The sequence below is a fragment of the Gymnoscopelus microlampas genome (genome assembly GCF_963454915.1).
Source record: "Gymnoscopelus microlampas genome assembly, chromosome: 24".
NCBI classification, from domain to species: Eukaryota; Metazoa; Chordata; class Actinopteri; order Myctophiformes; family Myctophidae; genus Gymnoscopelus; species Gymnoscopelus microlampas.
This window is the reverse complement of record NC_139961.1, coordinates 8,075,875-8,098,773: the sequence shown is the minus strand read 5'-3', so window position 1 is coordinate 8,098,773 and position 22,899 is coordinate 8,075,875. Positions and strand designations below refer to the sequence as shown.

The 22,899-nt window shown below is 42.5% G+C and overlaps 1 protein-coding gene across 1 annotated transcript in view; it reads right to left on the bottom strand.

The window, feature by feature from the left end:
* Positions 1-1,106: 1,106 nt before the first annotated feature.
* LOC311040981 (uncharacterized protein) overlaps positions 1,107-22,899 on the bottom strand; it is a gene marked incomplete at its 3' end in the record, with an annotated part of 47,895 nt that continues 26,102 nt past the window's right edge. Inside the window, exons 8-12 of the mRNA XM_084051419.1 lie at positions 9,630-10,378; positions 6,014-6,050; positions 2,913-2,986; positions 1,626-1,671; positions 1,107-1,201 (exon numbers count right to left, since the gene is read on the bottom strand). Coding sequence (XP_083907545.1) covers positions 1,107-1,201; positions 1,626-1,671; positions 2,913-2,986; positions 6,014-6,050; positions 9,630-10,378 — 1,001 coding nt within the window. The remainder of the gene's footprint in view (positions 1,202-1,625; positions 1,672-2,912; positions 2,987-6,013; positions 6,051-9,629; positions 10,379-22,899) is intronic.

Here is a 22,899-nt window from a genome sequence, read left to right as displayed (position 1 = left end):
AGGGTATATAACAAAGTATTGAGATGAACTTTTGTTATTGACCAAATACTTATTTTCCTCATAATTTGCAAATAAATTCTTTAAAAATCAGACAAAGTGATTTTCTGGATTTTTTCCCCTAATTTTGTCTCTCATAGTTGATGTATAACTATGATGAAAATTACAGGCCTCTCTCATCTTTTTAAGTGGGAGAACTTGCACAATGGTGGCTGACTAAATACTTTTTTGCCCCACTGTACAAAGAAATGACTGACAATGACCGGGCCAGTAATACCATTATGTACTATGGCCAAAACAGGCCAGGCATTTAAAAATGTTATACTTCAAAAAGTGTCAAAAGATTGTGAGAGTAGCCGATCTACATGTTCACAACACATCACTTTGCGACATGTTGTGAGCTTGTAGATCTGCTATTTTCACTATTCTTCAATAGATTCATTTATACAGATGAACGGAAACGATTATGATGATAATGCAAAATAATTGCGATTTTCTCATAATTGTGATCAGACAATTATCCTATATTAACCCATTTAGACCGGGAAAGAATCTGTGTAATTTTTTAGATTTCTTTGGCTATTCAAAATAGCAGATCTACAAGCTCATAGCGCGGCACTCGGTGGCACGCTTACAGGAGGTCCCCCCGGCCTGCGGGCGGACCTCTCATGTCACACTCATGTCACCATGAGTCAGCTATAACAATATAAGGAGTTCACAATGCAGCTACGCCTAATTGTGGAGTGTTGTCTAACCTCAATGTGTCATCATGGAATCAGCAAACAAATCAGTCAGCTCCATATATACACCTCTAGTGTAATAAAGGTCTCCATCACCTTACATCCTGGGTTCATAAATACACCTCTAGTGTAATAAAGGTCTCCATCACCTTACATCCTGGGTTCATAAATACACCTCTAGTGTAATAAAGGTCTCCATCACCTTACATCCTGGGTTCCAAGCTGCACACAGCACTAGACATTCCTCTAAAGCATATGTTCATATATCGCCCTGATAGTTCAATTGGACTGTTAATTCCCGACTAAACTCGTGTTGCTCTGTTACTCGTGGGTAAAAAGGTGCTAACCTGTTCCTGGATGTCCTTGTAGTCAGATGAAGATGGGCACAGTGCCTGTTGGCAGGAAGGTACCTGAGGGGATTCTGGTCAGGGCCCAGGCTGACTCCAACTGCATGTGTTTTGCACCTATACAAACACAGAGGAGTCATTTTACACCAATGTCACATGGTGAGAATACAAGCTTTATCTGAACACCAAGTGCTCAGTCACAGGCTGACCCTGCTAGAGAATGCTTTTCATGGCAGCTGATAGAAAACCACCCAGATATCATTATAGAAAACCACCCAGATATCATTATTTGAAACCCCAAAGTTGTGCAGAGGGTAACCGCCTTGGGGTCTAAGCTCTGTGGGGTGCAGTGCTCTGCCCTTCAGCATCTCTATGACCAGAGGACAGGGAAGAAAGCAGGAAAGAATCTGAGAGACCCAACCCATAACCTCAGCACCTGCTTCGAGGTCCTGCCCTCGGGTAGAAAACAGTCTAACATCTAAGAAATATAGTTACTGTTAATTATTGTTTATTTAACCATTATGTTAAATAAAACCCACACCTGAAGTCTGCAGTTCTTCCTCTTGAGGAATCCCACAAATCAAATTCTCCACACCAGGTGTGGAGATCAGGAGATAAGCCGACACGTATGACTCTATACTTAGAAGAGAGTATGCAAGCAGTATTGTAGATAAGCTCTTTGATAAACACACTATTGTGTGACAACAGTTTGTGTGATTTATATTATTATAATTGTGACAGGCTTAACCCAAGGCACCATGAGCTGACAACAATAGCCTTAATTAACCCTAACCCTGTTTTCAACCTGGGGAACAATAGATAATGACGGAAAACATTCAACATGGATATTCAACCTATATCTCATGTTGTAATGTGAGTACATCAACAATACATAGTGGCAAAAAATAACATGTCTGCTATGTCAGTGGTTCTCAAAGTGGGGCCCAGGGACCCCCAGGGTCCTTGAAGGGGTTCCAGAGGGGCACCAGCAAAATAACCTAATCTAGCATCAGTTTGACCACTTTAACCCTAATATTCACAAATAGCTGTCTACAAGCATGTGAGCTTATAGATCTGCTATATTTGAAAAATCTTGGAATTATTTGGAAGACAATTAACAATCTTCTGGGGGTCCCTGGTTCAGATGGGGGTCTGCAGCCAAACACATATCCATTTGTCTTAAGCTAGCTTTCCACCGGACCGATTTGGTCCGTCGGGAGCTTTTAGGCCGACATGTTCAGTTCTTGAGCCGACTGTTAGAACCGCCGGATAGAAAAGAGGGGGGAGAGCTAGTGGTAGGGCCAGAAGAGTGGCAATCTGGGAACAGGCAGTGCCTCTACTGTTTTTTTAGCGCAGCTCTGAATCTGTTCTTGAGAGAATAGAAGAGTGGTGGATGTTTGGTATCCCATACGGGAGACCATGGTTCAAAACCTAATATGATATCAAACTTATGGATTGCAGCTTTAAAAGTACTTGTTCCTGGAAAGAAATTGAATGACTTCAATGTAAGTCATTTAGGCTATCCACGTTTTTCACTGCAATGACTGAGACTGACAGAAGGGATCGACGTTCTTCATGAGAGCTTGAAGGGTTATTTATTGTGTACAAACACAAACAACACAAATGTAGTGGTGGTCCCTGCTTCATCTCTCTCTCTGCTAAGGGGTCCGTGGCCTGAAAAACGTTGAAGACCCCTGATCTAAACGGTGAGACGATGGAGGAGAACCAATTGTCATGATGGGAAACAGGAAGAGAGAGCGTGTATGAATGGTGAGAGGAGGGATGAGACAGATGAGAGATAAGAGAGAAAGAGGTTCTTCTTGCGTACCAGTTTGTAGTCCTCCAGCTGTTTGGGGTCGATGCCCTCTGGCTTGTAGATGTTGCCGTCTATCTCGCCCACGCCTCATGGAATAGAGACCCACGTTACCGAATCCCTGGAGGGACGACAAAGGGCGAACTGTTAGTGTTTTTCTCGTAAATGAATGCATCTACTTGATAATACCACAGCGTCACACAAAAGCATCAAAAGTAGCAGATCTGCAAGCTCGAAACGCGGCGCGAAGCCACACGTTTCGAGCTTGTAGATCTGCTACTTTTGACATTTTTTTTTAAATCCTGAAAAGTAACAGTTTTGCACCCGACATGATATGATCATTGTTATTGTGATATTGCAAGCATCACCGTGATGAGCATCGTGACCAAGGCTCATGTATTTGCACTTGTTGAAGAGGTCAAAAATAGAAGATTTTCTGAAAACTTTGATTAGGATTTAGAATGTGTTTTGAAAATCGGCCTAATATTTCTAAATTTCTAAATATATTTCTAATATATCGGCCTTATATTGCTACAACACCTGTATCTCCAGTCATTTTGGGCACAAACAATACGTTGAAGGGTAAATGTAAGTCTGATAATGATGTACTGTGCATTTTCAAATCAGGTATACTTTAGATTACTGATTGATTGATTGAATACCTTATTAACAGTTTGCAAAAAAGCATGGAAAGTACAGTTTAATACAAATACAATGCTAAAAGGATTGAACCCAAGAAAGCACTATGGCTTGTTTCCATTGGGGTCCTGTGTATTCTTCAGACTATTTTTCAATTCTTTATTTTCTTTTACATGTTGGAAAAATTGCCAATTTCACATTGCTAAAGAGTGGCACTCTGGTGTCATCCTGTGGTCAACAAAAGTTATTACATCTATAGTCTATTCATGTGAGACCTCCACTGCACTGATCCTTTGGCCTGAGTCTACAGACCCATCAGCAGACATTATTCACTGAACCTCCAAGGAAAACTAATCACACCACAACATAATCCCCCAACACATGCGAGGAATGGTACTACTATACTTGTGAGGACCTTCCATCTGTTTTCATTGATCTATAATCTATCTAGTCCCGTAGCCCTTTAAACAATACCGCCTGTGTTGCTCTTTTTACCCATATGGTTTCATCAACGACGTAGTCCATGTTTGTCAATATGAACCAGATTGGTTGGGATTGGGATTGAACATCCTGCGTCACAATAAAGTCTTCACTGTCTGTTAGTGTGGGAGTGTGTGAGAGAGTGTGTCCAATGTTTGTGCAGCAGAGCATGTTTTAACTTTTTATGTTCTTCCATAACTGAATGCCCTACTTCATACCACTGTGTGCCTGATTTATGCTTAGTTTCATGTCTGTGACGAGTACTGAAAATAACCGATCTGCACGCATCGTGCTGCAAAGCGCAGTGAGCTTGAAGATCAGCTATTCTAGAATAAAATCAAGCCTGAATGTTACTGGAGCGTGCTCCGAATGTGGCTTCAGTTGCACTAACATTGGTGACACACCAATTAAAGGGACATCTTGAACATAAATCCCATTTTCTGATGTGAGGAGATTATATATAGTGTGTGTGTGTGTGTGTGTGTGTGTGTGTGTGTGTGTGTGTGTGTGTGTGTGTGTGTGTGTGTGCGCGCGCGCGCACGGAGGGTTTATCTACAGTATATATGTCTCATGTACTGTACAGTATAAATGCTGAATGGTACATTCATATAGAGCCTTTTCCAAAAGCGCTTTACAAGGTTAAATTCACCCATTACATTCACACATGGATGGCAGAGGAAAGCATGCAAGGCACCAACCTGCTCATCAGGAGCAGTTGGGGGTTCAGTGTCTTGCTCAAGGGCACTTTGACACAAAGTCAGGAGGAGCCGGTGATCGAACCAGGAACTTTTCCACTGTCGCCACATGTGTGTGTTTGTGTGTTTGTACCTGAATGACGAAGGTCTTGTCCTGGAAGCCGGCGGTTCAGACCAACCATGCTCATGTACGAAGCCTCGTTGATGAAGTTCTCGATGCCGTGGAACACTCGGCGACCCGTGGCAGAAATACGACCGTGGATACCACCCTGACTGATGGGCTTCCCTGTCACACACACACACACACACACACACACACACACACACACACACACACACACACACACACACACACACACACACACACACACACACACACACACACACACACACACACACAGTTCAAGCAGAAGCAGAGATTTCACAACTCATGTGGACTTAATTGAAGGCAAGCAGACTGAACTACACTACCCAGAATGCTATGTGTTAGGATACCAGGGGCAGGAATGAGTCACCCGCTACACCCAGCCCTCTAGAGAGGGTGTGCGGGGCCACCGTGGACACCATGGCTAGAGAATGAGAGAATGAGGTGTGTGTGTGTGTGTGTGTGTGTGTGTGTGTGTGTGTGTGTGTGTGTGTGTGTGTGTGTGTGTGTGTGTGTGTGTGTGTGTGTACACTACAGAAGTGTACATGTAACAAACAAACAGCTACAGTGTGTCAGTAGGGCATAGTGTGTGTCTTTAAATAGAGATTGTGTGAGAACAGACGTGAATGTGTCGCTTCACACTTATCACACTTATAACTTATAAAGAATACATTTCCCATAATTCAAGCATCGCAGGCGTTCTGTATTATGGTTTAACAATAGTTAAAGCACAGTTCAACGTTGGTAGAGGCTTGGGTTGTGAAGTTCCCTCGCCATGATAACTAAAGTAGGTTAGTTATCTTGGATAGTTTCCTCTGTAAATGAAATATCCAACAATATTGAGGGTGGCCACCCATTTGGGTAGAGAGGCTGAAACTAAACATTATCGATGAACAAGTCTCCATGGGGTGACTAATCGATAGAAACAAATTTTGGGGTGAACTATCCCTTTAACCCCTAAATGATGCTAAATGATCCGTTAGCACGCAAATTAATCAATGCATATAAAAAAAAGGAGTCCTTGAATTATTATTTTTTAAAGTTAGGAACCAAATGGACCCTTAATTATAGGGTCTGTAGCAGTCAGGGTTTTACAGTGGGGTCCCATAGATCATCCTTGGCCATAATTGCATTATTTATTTGGGGCCAGGACTTACCTGGGAAGAAGAGAAGCTTGGTCTTGTCCGTGTTCAGCTTGAGGTGGTGAGAAGACAAGACATCCACTGTGAGAGGTCAGCCTGTCATGCAGCGATGCACTCTTCAACCTGAGTGGCAGGGGGTGGAGAGAGAGAAACACAGTGTTTACCAACGGTTACAATCAACCAATAGTAAGGAGTATAAGGATCAGATCCTAGATCAGTTCAGATCACTGATCAGCTGTCACGATCATGAGATTTCACATGACGATAAGTTGTCATACAAATTATTGCGATTACAATGTATTTGTCTTTTTGTATATATTAAAAATCTGACAAACACACAGACAAACACACAGACATGCTGATATATACACACCAATATTTATTATCACTTGCTCTTAATTAGGTGACAGCATTTAACAGATTATTGAAATTATTACCAGAACTAAAGTTAACCATCTCTGTTTTCACATGTTTCTCTACCTTCCTCCTTGTTTTAGTCCCGCCTGCTCTCAGAACCTGCTAGGTTTACCAACAGAGTCTCTGCAGTCTGCAGACAGACCCTTCTCAGGTTTACTAGAGTTGATTGACACTTGACTATACCCAATGAACATGCTGCCATGAGCTTGGTATTATGTGACATAGGAGCTGCATGTCTGCCTCCCATAAGGCAATGGTGGAAAAAGTGCTCACATGTTTTACTTAAGTAAAAGTATCAATACTGCAAAGTAGTAATACTCTGTTACAAGTGAAAGTCCGGAATTCAAAATGTACTTGATTAAAAGTACAAAAGTATTGGCACACTATCAAAATATACGTACCAAAAGTAAAAGTACTCATTGTGCATGATGAAGTTCAAAATGTATAAAAGATCTTTAGAACATAGCAGATCTACAAGCTCACAATGTGTCGCATTGTGAGCTTGCAGATCTGCTATTTTCAAATGGCCGAAATGTATACAGGGCTGAAGTGGTTAGTAGTTCGGTTTTGTTTGGATTTTGAAGTTCTCAAGATTAAAAGTAACTGCATTTGAAATATAAATAGTCTACCCGGGACCCAAACTAGTGAAAATAGCAGATCTACAAGCTCACAATGCATCGCAATCTGCCAAAATGCACCATTAAAAAAAAGTTCAACATTTTGAAAAATATATATAATTGCTCTTCCATTTTGGGGTTTGGGTTTAGGATATGTGAAAGGGTTAAAAATGAACCCCATGGGACATTATCTCTTTCCATCTAGACTAAAGTCCCACTGGGTTTTCAAAGCATTTCTGTCAATGAATGTGGACATGCTGGCGAGACATTTTGTTTTTGATTGACCTTTGATATAACTTTTAGTGCCATACTCTCTCCAGCTAGTTTATTGTCTACTATGAAGTGTAAGTAAGTAACTTCTTCCTTAGCTTGAAAAAGGAGGGGTAAGTGATTTTTTTTGGTTAAAATACGTGTTCAATAGCTCTATATTGTGATAGTACTCATTGCTGTATAGAGTGTGTGTTCAGTAACAGGAGTCTCCATGTCTCTCCAGCTCTTTAGTAAACATAAAATGCATTTTCAGGTCGGGATACCAATTCTATCCAATCAGGATAGAGAACTCAGTCAAGGCAATTTTGTAATATTCAAGAGTGAACACCATCACTACGCAGTGTTTAAATGACAATTTAAACGCTGCAATGGAAATTGTGAAATCAGAATCTTTATTGGCAAAATAATACAAATGTCTTTTTGTAGGTAAAAAAACAACAACAAAACATAAACACTACAACACGTTCGTTCGTTCGTTAACCACATGAATCCTTGCGTGCCTATTCTGGGCGTGTCATAATAGGTGAACATGGGGCTGAATAGGCGAGCAAATGACAAAAATAGCAGCTCTACAAGCTCACAATGGGTCGCGTTTGTAGATCAGGTATTTTTGGAGCAAGATCAAGAGATTTGGTGCACAGGCAAAGACTGTAAATAAAGTATATCGTGGCTGTCGTCGGGCAGAAACCTTGTATCTCCATATTTAAACTGTTTATGTTTTTTTTGTAAATGAATGCCCTACTTCAGTGGTTCTCAACCAGTGGTCCGGGGACCACCAGTGGTCAATGGGGGGGTACCAGGGGGTCCCCAGCAATATTGAGTTAACATGGCGTCACAATCATTTTAAATCTCAAATCTTTTTTCAAAAATAGCAGATCTACAAGCTTGTATATACGAGCTTGTAGATCTGCTATTTTAGAAAAATCTTAAAAAAAACAATTTTAACTCAAATCTTTGCTTCTGGGGGTCCCCTGGCACAAAACATTTTCAGTTGGGGGTCCGCGGCCAAAAGTATATCAATTTAGGGGTCCTTGGCATGAAAAAATGCTGGCACCCGATGTGTTAACACTTAAAAACTATGTGTTGTGAGGTTTTAAAAGAAGAAAACAAAAGAGCTGGGATATGTCTCCAAAAGACGAGTATTTATCCACGATATTTTTTGCTTATTTATCCAACTCCCTGACAACATACAGCTGTTTAATTTAATCCTCCCAGTCAAGTTATTTATAGTGGATATTTATTCCCTTGGTGTGAATACACTGATGTCTTTTCAGAGCACTTAACTGTCTGAAACTCTTCTCACACACATTGTTGCAAGAGTTTTCTCCAGTGTGGACACGCTGGTGTTTCTTCAGGTTACCCAAACAATTATGTCACCTGAATAAATGAAACACTTATGTTTTTTCTCCAGTGTGGACAAGCTGGTGTCTCTTCAGGGAACCTGACTCACTGAAACTCTTGTTACAATGTGTACAATGGAAAGGTTTTTCTAAGGTGTGGATACGCTGGTGTAACTTCAGGCCATGAGACTTAATGAAACTCTTGTCACAATGTTTACAGTGAAAAGGTTTTTCTCTAGTGTGAACACGCTGGTGTGTCTTCAGGGAACCTGACTGACTGAAGCTCTTGTTGCATTGTGTACAATGGAAAGGTTTTTCTAAGGTGTGGATACGCTGGTGTAACTTCAGGCCATGAGACTTAATGAAACTCTTGTCACAATGTTCACAGTGGAAAGTTTTTTCTCCGGCGTGGATACGCTGGTGTATCTTCAATTTACTTGAACAATTAAAACTCTTGTTACAGAGTGTACAGTCGAAAGGTTTTTTTCCAGTGTGGATACGCTGGTGTTTCTTCAGGTCAGATGACTTGCTGAAACTCTTGTCACAATCTTCACAGTGGAAAGGTTTATCTCCGGTGTGGATACGCTGGTGTATCTTGAGACGATATGAACTGCTGAAACTCTTGTTACACAGTTTACAGTGGAAAGGTTTTTCTCCGGTGTGGATACGCTGGTGTATCTTGAGACGATATGAACTGCTGAAACTCTTGTTACACAGTTTACAGTGGAAAGATTTTTCTCCAGTGTGGATACGCTGGTGCCTCTTCAGGTCAGATGACTTGCTGAAACTCTTGTCACAATCTTCACAGTGGAAACGCTGGTGTTTCTTCAGGTCAGATGACTTACTGAAACTCTTGTCACAATGTTTACAATGGAAAGGTGGAAAGGTCTCCCCCCAATCATCACTGTCTTCAGTGACTTCAGCGTCAGATTCAAGCTCAACTTCAGAGTATTGTGAAGAGATGTCTTCATAATCTTCACTTTTCACTGCTAGTAATGTCAACATTGACCCCACAGGCTCCTCAGGTCTTTGTAGTAGCTCCTCCTGTTCCCAATCATCACTGTCTTCAGTGACTTCAGTGTCAGATTCAAGCTCAACTTCAGAGTATTGTGAAGAGATGTCTTCATCATCTTCACTTTTCACTGCTAGTAATGTCAACATTGACCCCACAGGCTCCTCTGGTCTTTGTAGTAGCTCCTCCTGTTCCTGGTGTCTCTTCAGTTCAGATGACCAAATGAAACTCTTGTCGCAATGTTCAGAGTGGAACGTTTTTTCTCTAGTGTGGACATACTGATGATCCTTGAGACAATCTGAACGGCTGAAACTCTTGTCACAATGTTCACAGTGGAAAGGTTTTTCTCCGGTGTGGATACGCTGGTGTCTCTTCAGGCTATACGGCTGATTAAAACTCTTGTTACACAGTTTACACTGGAAAGGTTTTTCTCCAGAGTGGACACCCCGACTTGTCTCCCCCCAATCATCACTGTCTTCAGTGACTTCAGTGTCAGATTCAAGCTCAACTTTAACTTCAGAGCAGTGTGACGAGGTGTCTTCATCAACTTCACTTTTCACTGATAGTAATGTCAACACTGACCCAACAGGCTCCTCTGGTCTTTGAAGTAGCTCCTCCTGTTCCTTTTTAATCTGTGGAGGCTCTGGTTCCTCCTGGAGCAGACTGGGGCTCCTCTCCTGTTCAGGAGAAACCTCCTCTTTACACACAACCATGTGCAGGATGTCTAGGAGCAGAATAATAACATGATAGTCAACACTGCATTCATAAAATGTAAATACATTTGCGTATCTTCCAAGTAGGGATGTCCGATAATATCGGCCTCCCGACATTAGCATAAAAATGAAATGTGAGCTTACCATAATCACAGTAATCCTTAATCATATTCAAGGGCTTTTGCAGAGAAATGAGACAGACTCAAGTCACTTTCAAATTAGAGCACTGCAGAGGGCAGGTGTATGTGTGTCTGGGTCCAGCTGACGCTCGTTGACACTCGTTCAAATAGGCCTACATCTAATCTAATTCAAATGGCAACCAGTGTCCCGGGACTCACTTTATTGAAAATCTAACAACATCACTCTATTATATTAGATGTATTAGATATTATATTGATAGTATAGCTATTTCATTGTATTAGATATGTGATGTTGTTACCTGACAATTAGATGACTTTTGGTGAAAAGCATATATCGGTATAGGTATATATAGGTATCGGAAATGAGGAGTTGGACAATATCGGTATATCGGTTATCGTTAAAAAAGTTAATATTGAACATCCCTACTTCCAAGTTCCAAGTACAAAGCTATTGCCTACTAACACAGACCAGACAGTTACTAAATAAGAATCTGTGTTGGGGGCTATGAACAAAAACGTTTTCAAAGAAGTACTGCTTAACTCCCAAATGGTGCGAACAGGGTCTGTTTCTGGGATTAATTTCACAAACCGCTGTACCGATCATCGCCACATTTATTGTGCATGCATATTTTAATCTAATTGTGAGTAAAAACAGGGGCCGGGTGGCTCTGAGCCAATCACAGCTGAGTTTTCCAGCTCAGTATTACAACAAAGCTACACAAAGAGTACATATGTGTTTTAAAGTATGTGATCTAAACTCGTTGCGTTGTAAACTGCAACAAGGCGAATCAAGTGTATTTTACTGCATTGGCTATTTCTCACCTCAAATGTTTTTGGAAACATTTAATGTATTGTTTATAACAATTAATAACTCACCATTCGGCCATCCTCTTTGCCCTAATTCAACATAGTAGCATTGCCCTCTAGAATCTAGCATATGCTAATGAATCATAGCTGTTTGAAAGACTACTTGACAAGTGCTTAATATAACATATTGAAAATGGTTGGAGTGTCCGCCCTGAGATTGATCCAAGTTCAATCCCCCGGCCGGGTCATACCAAAGACTTAGCCTGGCGTAGCTAGACTATATCACTGCGTGGATATGAGTCTGGTGCTTCCATGAGGACGTTTTGTTTCCCAAGGGGCGGGATCAAAAAAATGGCCCTCGACGCAATTGGTTAGACCTACAACCAACTACCAATTACAGTCGACCATATTCGAATACTGGGCCCTGATTGGTGCCCCACGTCTTCTGGAACAGGAAATGTATTCTCTATGGAGCGGTGCCAGACCTAAATCGCAGAGTGCAATTTTTTTTTGCACTCGCAGATTCGTCTGGTCCCAGGCTAACCAAAGACTATAAAAATGGCACCCATTGTCTCCCTGCTTTAGCCTGTCTGACGGTCTGCAGAAGACACATGATAATGTGAATTCACGCGACCAGGACGGTTTACCAGGCTATCCCTGCTTGGCACTCAGCCTCAAGGCTTGGACTGGGATAAGTCCCTGTGACATACTAGCGTCTTGTCCAGGGGCTGTACTTGTACATCAAGCCGCCTCACGCCACAGAAACAGGAGATAAGCCCCTGGCCTATGGGCCACATGGCTCGAGAATAATTGGTTCTCAAGGCTACCTACTTACCTGAGGATGCAATCTCATATTATGTTTTTTGTTGTTATTCTGTGGGTTGATGAAAGTTGGGGCAAACGCTCACCCCAAAACATGAATTATGATTCTGTGCCTATCGGTACATAACTCGGGCGGCGCTGAGTTGGCTCAAGCGAACTTCGCAACTTTCGGCACGGCAACTCGCTCACTTAAGTTCGCTCGGTGGTGTCTCTCGTGGCTCCAGTTCGCCTGAGATGGCGTGCCTCCGACGCGGTCCTAAACTATACTTTATGCAAAACAACTACTGAGCCCCATCAGTAGGTCAGTATCTCACCTACTTGGACCAATCAATAGTCTGATTAAACATGATAATGTCCCATTCAATGCATTACCAGCATCCGAAATGGGTGGCAGAGTTTAACCAGGCATTTGTGACTTTCATGGCTGGAGGTGCTTCTGTTTCATGATGTCATTCACTTGGCGTCTTGAGCTGTGATCTCTGTGTGACACACACACTGTTCTAGATGCTTTGGTCTATGGCCACTCTGTAGAAAAATGTACTATGTGGTGCAGTTTCTCTTTTGTATTTCTTTGCATATTAATGATGCCTATGGGTTGTGGGTGTGCTTGCACACAGGGTGCGTGGATGCGTCAGTACAGTAGTATTGCGTAGAAGTGCTTGTAGTTAGTGCATGTTGCATGTTGCTCCTGCTTGCTACTCTCTGCTTTCAGCTACTGTCGCCGGCTAGCCCTCCTTGCGGGGGGTGAGAGGAGCGGAGAGCGTAAGCCTCCTCATGCCGGTACACAGCCTCTCCACCACCAAGACTCCTGCAGTGCCTCCGAGTGGCCACACCTGGATAGGTGTCCTTGCGGACACTGAACTAAACTGGAGGGGATCTCGGAGCAGCAGTGGGCCCCAGAGGTGAGGTGCGCAGGCCCGCCGGTGTGTGGACACGCCCTGGCACTTTGCCAACCACTGTCCCAGCTATGGGTAAATAGCATGGGCAGGTGGGGCTCATAGCCATGGCAGGCAACCCACCTAGGAGAAGGACACTCTGAACTAAAACCAGGACTGCGAGGAGTTGCGCCCCACAGTCCTTAATCAGCATTGTAAAGCCAACCATGAAGAACAAAGTCATCCCAAATCCTATACTTCCAGCGGCGGGAGTCCGCAGGAACATTGCAGCGGATGGTGGTGTTGGTCCTCCTCCCGGGGGACAACATGACGACAGGACCCCAAACCCGCAAGGGAGGGTCCTGTCCGATCACAGCACCCCATCCAATGCACTCATGCGCTGTCGGAGACCATTTCTAATGGGAACCTTCAACGCATGTACCGTGAGAGAAGAAGCTAGATTGGTGGAGCTAGCACACTGTGCCGAGGAAAGGGGGCTGGAGATCCTGGGAATCCAGGAACACAGAAGAGTACACACTGATGACCGGATCGTGTACCGCAGAGTGGAGAGATGCACGTTCATCACTGCATCTGCGTGGCGAAACGAGGCCCAGGCTGCAACGGGGGGCGTAGGGCTAATGCTGGGTTCTCGGGCGCGTAAGGCTCTCCGTCGGGTTTACCATCACACCGATAGGATCCTTATCGCAGAGTTCTCTGGCAACCCAGTAACAACAGTCATGGTTGTGTACTCGCCCACCAACGTGGCACCATCTGTGGAGGTGGAGGAGTTCTATGAGGACCTCACAACAGCGGTCCGAGATGTCCCAGCGCACAACTTCCTGGCAATCCTGGGCGACTTCAACGCAAGGATGGGACCAGAGGACATTTCATTCCCATACCACGACTCTACCAACCGCAATGGCGCATACCTCACTGCCCTTCTTATGGAACACGAGCTTCTGGCAGCGAACACCATGTTCCAGAAAAGAAGAGGCAAGAGATGGACCTTCAAAGACCGAGCCTCAGGTAGAATGTGTCAGCTGGACTACATACTGGTGAGACAAAAGTGGAGGAACTCCATCCTGAATGCTGAACCGTACAGCACGTTCAGCTCTGTGGGCTCTGATCACCGCGTGGTCTCCATGAGAGTGCGACTGAGCCTCAGGGTCCCCAAGCCTAGCCCCAAGATCCGGCACGACTGGAAGGCATTCAGAACCGATCCTGGCCTTCAAACCAGGTACACGGAGGAGGTTAGGAAACGCTTTCGGCAGCTGGATAAGGGAGCGGATCCCAGCACCGAATACAGGAGATTCGTTGCTGCGAATGAGGAGGCGACCAGGCTGTGTGTGCCTGTGCTGGACAGAGCTAGAACCTCCCTGCGGTCCAAACATCCAGAGGTCGTAGCAGCACGGCGTAGGGTGGAGGATGCACACCTCAACTTTGAGCGTGAACCAACTGTGGAGAGACGTGGGTTACTGAATGAAGCCAAACAGTTTCTGTTCAGTACGTATGACACCATCAAAGGGGAGGAACTGATGGAGAGTGTGCGAAAAGTGCAGGCAGCACAAGGCGAAAAGCAGTATGGGGAGGCCTGGAGGGTTATCAATGAGATGACTGGGCGGAAGAGGTCTAAGGAGGGACAGGTGGAGGGACACAGTCCAGAGGAGAGGGTGGCGACTTGGTTCAGCCACTTCCAAAGACTGCTAGGCACATCGGCAGGCAGAGCAGAGGAAAATATACAAGTCTTCCTCAAGCACCTGAACATCAACGATGGTCCCTTCACAGCCAGTGAGCTTGCCAGAGCGAAATCCACAGTGAGAGAGGGAAAAAGTGCTGGGCCGGATGGCATACCCCCAGAGGTCTTAAATAACTGTGATCTCGATGACCTCATACTAGAGTTTTGCAACCTTGCTCTACTGCATAACAAGCAGCCTGAAACGTGGTATCTCTCCAACATCATCCCGGTGCCCAAAGCCGGAGACCTCTCAAGGCCAGACAACTACCGAGGCATCAGCCTGACATGTATCACTGCAAAGGTCTTCAATCGAATGATACTGAACAGGATACGGCCTGCCATCGACCAAAATGGCTTTCGGGAGGGGAGAACAACCGTAGCCCAGATCTTGGCATTGAGGCGAATGATTGAGGAGGTGAAAAGGGATAACCTGGCAGCAGTACTGTGCTTCATCGATTTCAAAAAGGCGTTTGATTCAATCCATAGAGGCACAATGGTGAAGATCCTTGAGGCTTATGGTGTACCTCCCAACCTTCTCCGGGCTATAGAGACCATGTATGCAGGAACAAAGGCCAAGGTGGTGACCCCAGATGGCAACAGTGAGGAGTTTGACATCCTGGCTGGTGTAATGCAAGGGGACACCCTAGCCCCCTTTCTCTTCATCATAGTCCTGGATTATGCGCTCAGGAAGGCCATCAGTGGACGAGAGCAGGATCTTGGATTCACATTAACTCCAAGGAGGTCAAGACGACACCCCACAGTGGTCTTGACAGACCTGGACTATGCGGACGACATCGGCCTGCTCTCCGACAGTGTGGAACAAGCACAGGATCTTCTAAACAGAGTGGAGCTAGAGTGTTCCAAGGTTGGCCTTGGAATAAATGCCAAGAAAACCGAGGTTATCACCTATAACTTACCGGAACACCCACCCCTGACAACAGCAGGAGGCACTGTACTGAAGGAAGTGAATGACTTCAAGTACCTGGGCTCATGGGTCAACTCCACCGAGCAAGATCTTAAAGTGAGGAAGGCACTTGCATGGAAGGCCCTGAATGGCATGACTAGTGTATGGAACTCCATCCTCCCCCGACAAATCAAACTCAGCTTCTTCTTTGCAACGGTAGAGTCTGTTCTCCTGTATGGCAGTGAATGCTGGACCCTGAAGCCAACCCTACAGAAGTCTCTGGACGGGTGCTACACCAGAATGTTGCGTGCAGTACTTAACATCGACAGGAATGTACATGTCACCAACAAGACCCTATATGAGGGAATACCAAGGGTGAGCGATAAAGTAGCTGCCAGGAGAATGAGACTAGCAGGACACTGCCAAAGACACCAGGAGCTGCCAGCCAGCAAACTGGTGCTGTGGGAACCAACACATGGGCACCGGTCTCGAGGACGTCCCGCACTAACATATGTGGATGTACTCAAGAAAGACGCAGGAGCGCAAAGCACAGACGAGCTGGCCGGATGTATGGAGAACCGGGATGACTGGAAGCAACGATGGAGGGCTCGTCTGAGGACGACCTAGAGAGATGCCTATGCATATTGATTGATTGAGTGATTGATTGAATACTTTATTAGTCAAAACATGTAAATAGCACAGAGGTAGAGTAAAACATTTAGGACAAAAGGATAACACAAAAAGTCATGGGGACTTATAATATCTTATAATATCCTATAAATTATATTAGTTAACAATAAATATAGTTAAAATACGTACTGAGGTGTGGGTGGTCTTCAGGTTCCTCCTGTTTAATAGAAATGTCCCTGGCTGAGTCTGGAGAGTTCATCTTCACCTGCAGTCTGGACTCCACACACTGGTCTGAAATGAACACATTGAATAATGACTTTAATTACTAGAGACCCAGCAGAAGGCAAATTAGCCGAAGTCAACTTTCCAAAATATGAATATTGGATTCAAAGATTGTGGGATTTATACATTAGGGAAGAAATCATGCTTAATTTAAGATTAGACAAGGAAATAAATGTATCAAAAGATGGACTCCTGCAATGCAAACAATGGTCTAAAGTAAATAAGGTGAAAGTATCTCTTTTTAATGTTTCTGCTGCCGTGCATCCCATCCTTCTACACCCACACCACCACCGATTAAAAGACCCAACCGTGTGTGAAAAGTAACTATTTTGTCATAACAGTGGAGCTAGTTAGGGTTCATCTTCCAGGGAACTAGGAGATGGTTATGAGAGAGGTTATGGTGACACTCGGTTAGGGTTCATCTTCCAGGATGAAAGTTTTTTTTTGCAGTCTTGAATATTATATGGAAAATATAATTAACATCTTAATGCAATCCTCTCTCTGATAGAAAATGTAATCATCTCTTAATGGTATTTTTTTCTATTTAGTTGGAATGATACTCAATTATTTAATGATTTGTGCAAATTAAAATATATTTTAATTCACACATATATATATATATATATATATATATATATATATATATATATATATATATATATATATATATATATATATATATATATATATATACATATATACACATACACACATACACACACACACACACACACACACACACACACACACACACACACACACACACACACATATATATAAATGTTCTCTAATGTCCACGTTTTCTTTTATCAGGAAAACACTGTTTAGGTTATACTTAAATGCCCCTCTTCTTTCAGGGCAACACTCTCAGGTTACACCATATTATGTTAGTATAAACACACACACACACACACACACACACACACACACACACAGTTATGTGGCCCAAAAGCTCAAATCAAAGTGTGGAACCTTTAGTTAAAGTTCCTGGACGTCCCTCAGTTCTCCAACCGTCACAGGGTCAGGTTTTACCAGCAGGTTAACAGTCACTGTCTTCTCAACCACGTTGCCAGAGGAACTTTTAGTGAAGCTGCTTGTCCAAAGCTTTACCTGGGTTGTTCTGTTTGTGTCTTCAGGTTGAAAACGGCAGAATGTCCCTTTAAAACGTCCAACTAGGTTAATTTAAACTCTAGGCTGTACTTGAAGCTAGCTTAGAATTAGCATTAGCATTAGCCCACCACAACAACAAAGCAAAGTCTTTGAACGTCGTGTGTAAATTCCTCTCGTTTCACAACGTGCCAGCCTGTCACTCTTTACACAGACTGTCGCACAAAGACACACTCAGACAGAAGTTACACAAAGGTTTGTTCACTGCAAACTTATATTATAACACAGACTTTCTCTGTATCAGTTCGTTCACTCTCTGCTCTGTTTATTTGCCTCTAATGGATGTGTAGGTTGAAACACACACTATTCCCGTAGCCATGGTTCACATGACGCTCGTCTGTCACAAGCGTCACGGAACCACTTGTTCCTGGTTTGCGATTGTTTTACATTTACAACTGCTACATCTATATAAACGTTCAGATCTCACATATAAAGTGCTGACCCCATGCCACGAATGTAACAAGTTGAGGCGTAAAGGTTTAAGTACTTTAGAAGTAATTTCCTCCGATGCTTTCAACTACGCGACCCTATTGGTTGGGAGGTGTACTGCACTCTGATACATTACAAAAATAAAATAGAAAATGGCCACTGATCGGATTAAAATGCTTTTTATTAAACAATACGGAACATACGGGTACTTAAATCAGAGCGCCTCAACTTGTAACATCCATGAACATAGGTAAAACACTTTATATTTGAAATATGAACGTTTATGTGGATGTGACAGTTGTAAATGTAAAAACAATTGCAAACCAGGAACAATAGTGGTTCCATTGACTGTCATGGTATGACAGTCATGTTTCAGGAATAACTATTCCCGCAGAGTTCCCGCAGAAGCCTCATAAATGTCCAATGAATTAATAATGTTCCATGAATTTCAAAGTTTATTCTTAAACAAAAATACGTTTTAAAGGTTTTACAAATAGATGAAACACAACGTGAATTAATTCATCTTCTGCTGTGTTTCAGTGGTTGAGCTGCTAACCAACGTCCTCCTGCTGCTTAACGACGACACTGTTTAGAAACGACTTGTTTTAGTTGTCTTTGTGTTTTAAAGTGTCAACAGTCAGTCAACACACCAGAGTCTGTCTAGACGGCAGTTGGCGTGTTGCTGCCCCCCACTGTTGGTCTCGGGTACTGTCCATTGGTTCTATACAGTAACAGTAGGCCTACTATGTCATGTGACCTTCCTGACCTGTAGAGACCATAACATCAATCTAGGAGTGCAACAGTTAATCCAACTAAATCAATTTAAATGATAACATTTTTTATTGTGGGCAGGTCATTGCAGGTAAAAAAAAATGAAAATAGCAGATCTACAAGCTCACAACGCGTCACAGTGCGATGCGTTTTGAGCTTGAATATCAGATATTTTCCACAAGTCTTGCACAACACTAGTGTGCATAGTATAACATAAGGCTGATGTCATTAATCAAAGAGAAAAAAATTGCTTCTCAATTAATTAATCAGAAAATTAATCAACAGAGTCAGCCCTACAACAGCTTCCATCACTGCACATTGATGCTGCACAGGTCTGATCACGTCTCATAGAAATGCAGGATACAACATATACCAACATACCATGTTACATGACACAACAACATACCATGTATTAAACATGTTAACCATATCATTTTCAAACTATGTAACTATATCAATATTTCTATGATACATTCAGAGTTCAGTTCTGTAAGATAGATTGAATAAAACTGTAATAAAACTGATTCTGATTCTGATTGATTGTAATTCAATGGGTCAGGGTCCCATTTGGGTCAATGTTTTACTAGGTAGACATTTGTATATATTTTGTATATTAGAAAGGTCTAACCAGGGACTGGGGTCGCAAATTAGCCTTGGCTATAAACCCCATATACAATGCAACGGTTTCATGTTTTATAACTTGTATTGTGTTTTGTATTGTCCCTGTCAAATAAACATAAATAAAATAAAATAAAAAGGCCAACCTAAAATGGTGTACCTAATCATTGATTGAATACTTTATTAACAGTTTGCAAATAGTACAGTGGTACTATTATCCACAAGTGTCCTAGAGTGTTGTGGGCATCACTTCCTGTCGATTTCATTGGATATCAATGAATTTCATTGGATCAAATCGACAGGAAGTGATGCTCACAACGCCCTAGGAAACTTGTAGATACAATGGTGCTAAGACGATAACACCCAAAGCCCTAAGGGCTTGTTTCCATTGTGGTCCTTTGTATTCAATTCATCGAGGCATTTAAATACATACAATAATATACAAGACATCAACACTAGTATCAATAAAATGTGTACTGTAAAATGGGGGACGGGGGGGTTTCTGATGTTAAACCTAGACTTTACAAGGATCAGTTACAATTTGCAGACAGGTGCTCTTTAATGGTGGTTTTGAAATACATGCAAAGTATTGTGTCCTTAGTTAAAGGTAGGGTAAGTTATTTGCTTTTGTCAAAATGAGTGTTAAATAGCTCTATATTCTGATAGTACTCATTGCTATATAGAGTGTTTGTTCAGTAAAAGGAGTCTCCATGTCTCTCCAACTCTTTATTAAACTGAAAATGCATTTTCAGTGCTCTCTCCTGATTGGCTTTAACTTTGTCACCTCCCTGAAAATGTTCTATAGTCTGTTTACTAAAGAGCTGGAGTGACCCCTGTGACCGAACAAACGCTCTGTAGCAATGATTACTATCAGAATATAGTACTTTAACCTTTTTAATTGTCAAGTAATATAATACAAGTAATACTTTGTGCAAGTAATATAATCCATCAAAATTACATTAAATCATAATATAAAAACTGTTCTACCTTTATACAATTGATATTGTTTACATGGTCATTTATAGAGCGTGCCAAAATTCCTGAAAGGGGCGTCAACAAGTGTCTTTTGGTAGCGGCGGACATCTTTGAGGGGTAAAAACCAGGTTGACTTAACATTGCCCAATGCCACGCCCAATGCCAGAGCCGCAGGAAGGGTGGTGCGAACGGTGCGGCCGCACCGGGCCCCGCGCTGGGGGGGGCCTCGCAAAAAAACAGGACTTTTTTTTTAACATGACACCCAACATGACACCCAACTTAATGTTTTGAGGGCAAAAATAACCGCAAATAACCACCCAAAACTCGGATATATCCGACAGAAACCGCAAAAAAATTGCGCACGCACGCACGCGCGCGCACCGGGCCCCGCATTTCTCCCAGACGGCTCTGCCCAATGCCAACGCCCCCCGTGGTGACGACGCGTTGGCGCGCTCTATATAGCTTGGGGAGCCGTTCAATGGACAGGTGGCACCACATTGGGAGGTTTTCATTTGTTACTTTCAATGGTGTGACGTTACATTCTCTTTCTATTATAAGTATAAATGAATAACAGCAAAATACATTTAAAATACCTCAAGGTAAAACAATTATAAATATATATATATCTTTTTTTACATTAGCACTTACAAACTATTCGTTGAGGTTTTAAAAGAAGAAAACAAAAGAGCTGGGATATGTATCCAAAAGACGAGTCCTAATGTAAACTTCTGTTGACAGGAGCAGTATAAGTATCCAAGACTTTTGTGCTCGTCTAACCAACTCCCTGACAACATACAGCGGTTTAATTTGATCCTCCCAGTGAAGTAATTTATAGTGGACATTATTTCCCTTGGTGTGAATGCAGTGATGTGTTGTCAGAGCACTTAACTGACTGACATTCTCTCACACTGTTAACGTTGTGGCAAGAGTTTTATCCAGTGTGGACAAGCTGGTGTTTATTCAGGTTACCCAAACAATTCGGTCACCTGAATAAATGAAACTTTTTTCACTATGTTTTTCTCCAGTGTGGACGACATACTGGTGTTTCTTGAAAAGATATAAACTGCTGAAACTCTTGTTACAATGTTTACACTGGAAAGGTTTTTCTCCAGTGTGAACACGCTGGTGTGTCTTCAGGGAACATGACTGACTGAAACTCTTGTCACAATGTTCACAGTGGAAAGGTTTTTCTCCGGTGTGGATACGCTGGTGTCTCTTCAGGTAAGATGACTTACTGAAACTCTTGTCACAATGTTCACAGTGGAAAGGTTTTTCTCCGGTGTGGATACGCTGGTGTATCTTGAGACAATATGGACGGCGGAAACTCTTGTTACACAGTTTACACTGGAAAGGTTTTTCTCTGCTGTGAATACGCTGGTGTGTCTTCAGTGCAGATGAACTAATGAAACTCTTGTTACACAGTTTACATTGGAAAGGTTTTTCTCCAGAGTGGACACTCCGACTTGTCTCCCCCCAATCATCACTGTCTTCAGTGACTTCAGTGTCAGATTCAAGCTTAACTTCAACTTCAGAGCAGTGTGAAGAGGTGTTTTCATTAACTTCACTTTTCACTGCTAGTAATGTCAACATTGACCCAACAGGCTCCTCTGGTCTTTGAAGTAGCTCCTCCTGTTCCTTTTTAATCTGTGGAGGCTCTGGCTCCTGTTCAGGAGTAACCTTCTCTTTACACACAACCATGTGCAGGATGGCTAGAAGCAGAAGAATAACATGATAGTCAACACTTGATTCATAAAATGTAAATCTATTTTGCTATCTTCCATGTTCCATGGACAAAGCTATTGCCTACAAAAACTGACAAAACAGTTACTAAAGATGACATAACATGTTGGAGTACCAGGAGGTGCAAGCATAGTCAAAGAGGGGCTGAATGAGGGCTCCGGAAAGAGTCCTGAGAGCACTTTTGTAGACAAAAGAGGAAATTAAGCCCAAACATCTTTGATTTACTCATTTGATCACCTTTGTTGCCATGCTTTCACCTGTCAGGCATTCGTCAAGAATACAGCCCAAATAGGCTTGCAAAGAAAAATAATCCAAGGCACTCAGTCTTTGATGAAAAAATATATATTAAGGATTTATTTTGAGATATGATCAACACGTATCAACCTAAAAAGGTCTTCATCAGGGTCTGTATTTGGGGTTAATTTCACAAACCACTGTACCGATTAGCGCCAAATTTCAATTTGTGCATGCTGCCAGTAGGCCAAGCAAGTATTTTTAATCGAATATAATGTGCTGCAAGTCATGGTCATGTTTCAGTTTCTTACAGATTATTAAAGTGTAGCCTGTAAGCTTTCTAGTGACGTGCCATGCACTGAAATCTGGAAATAGTTAAAGAAGATATACTTATTTGAATTTT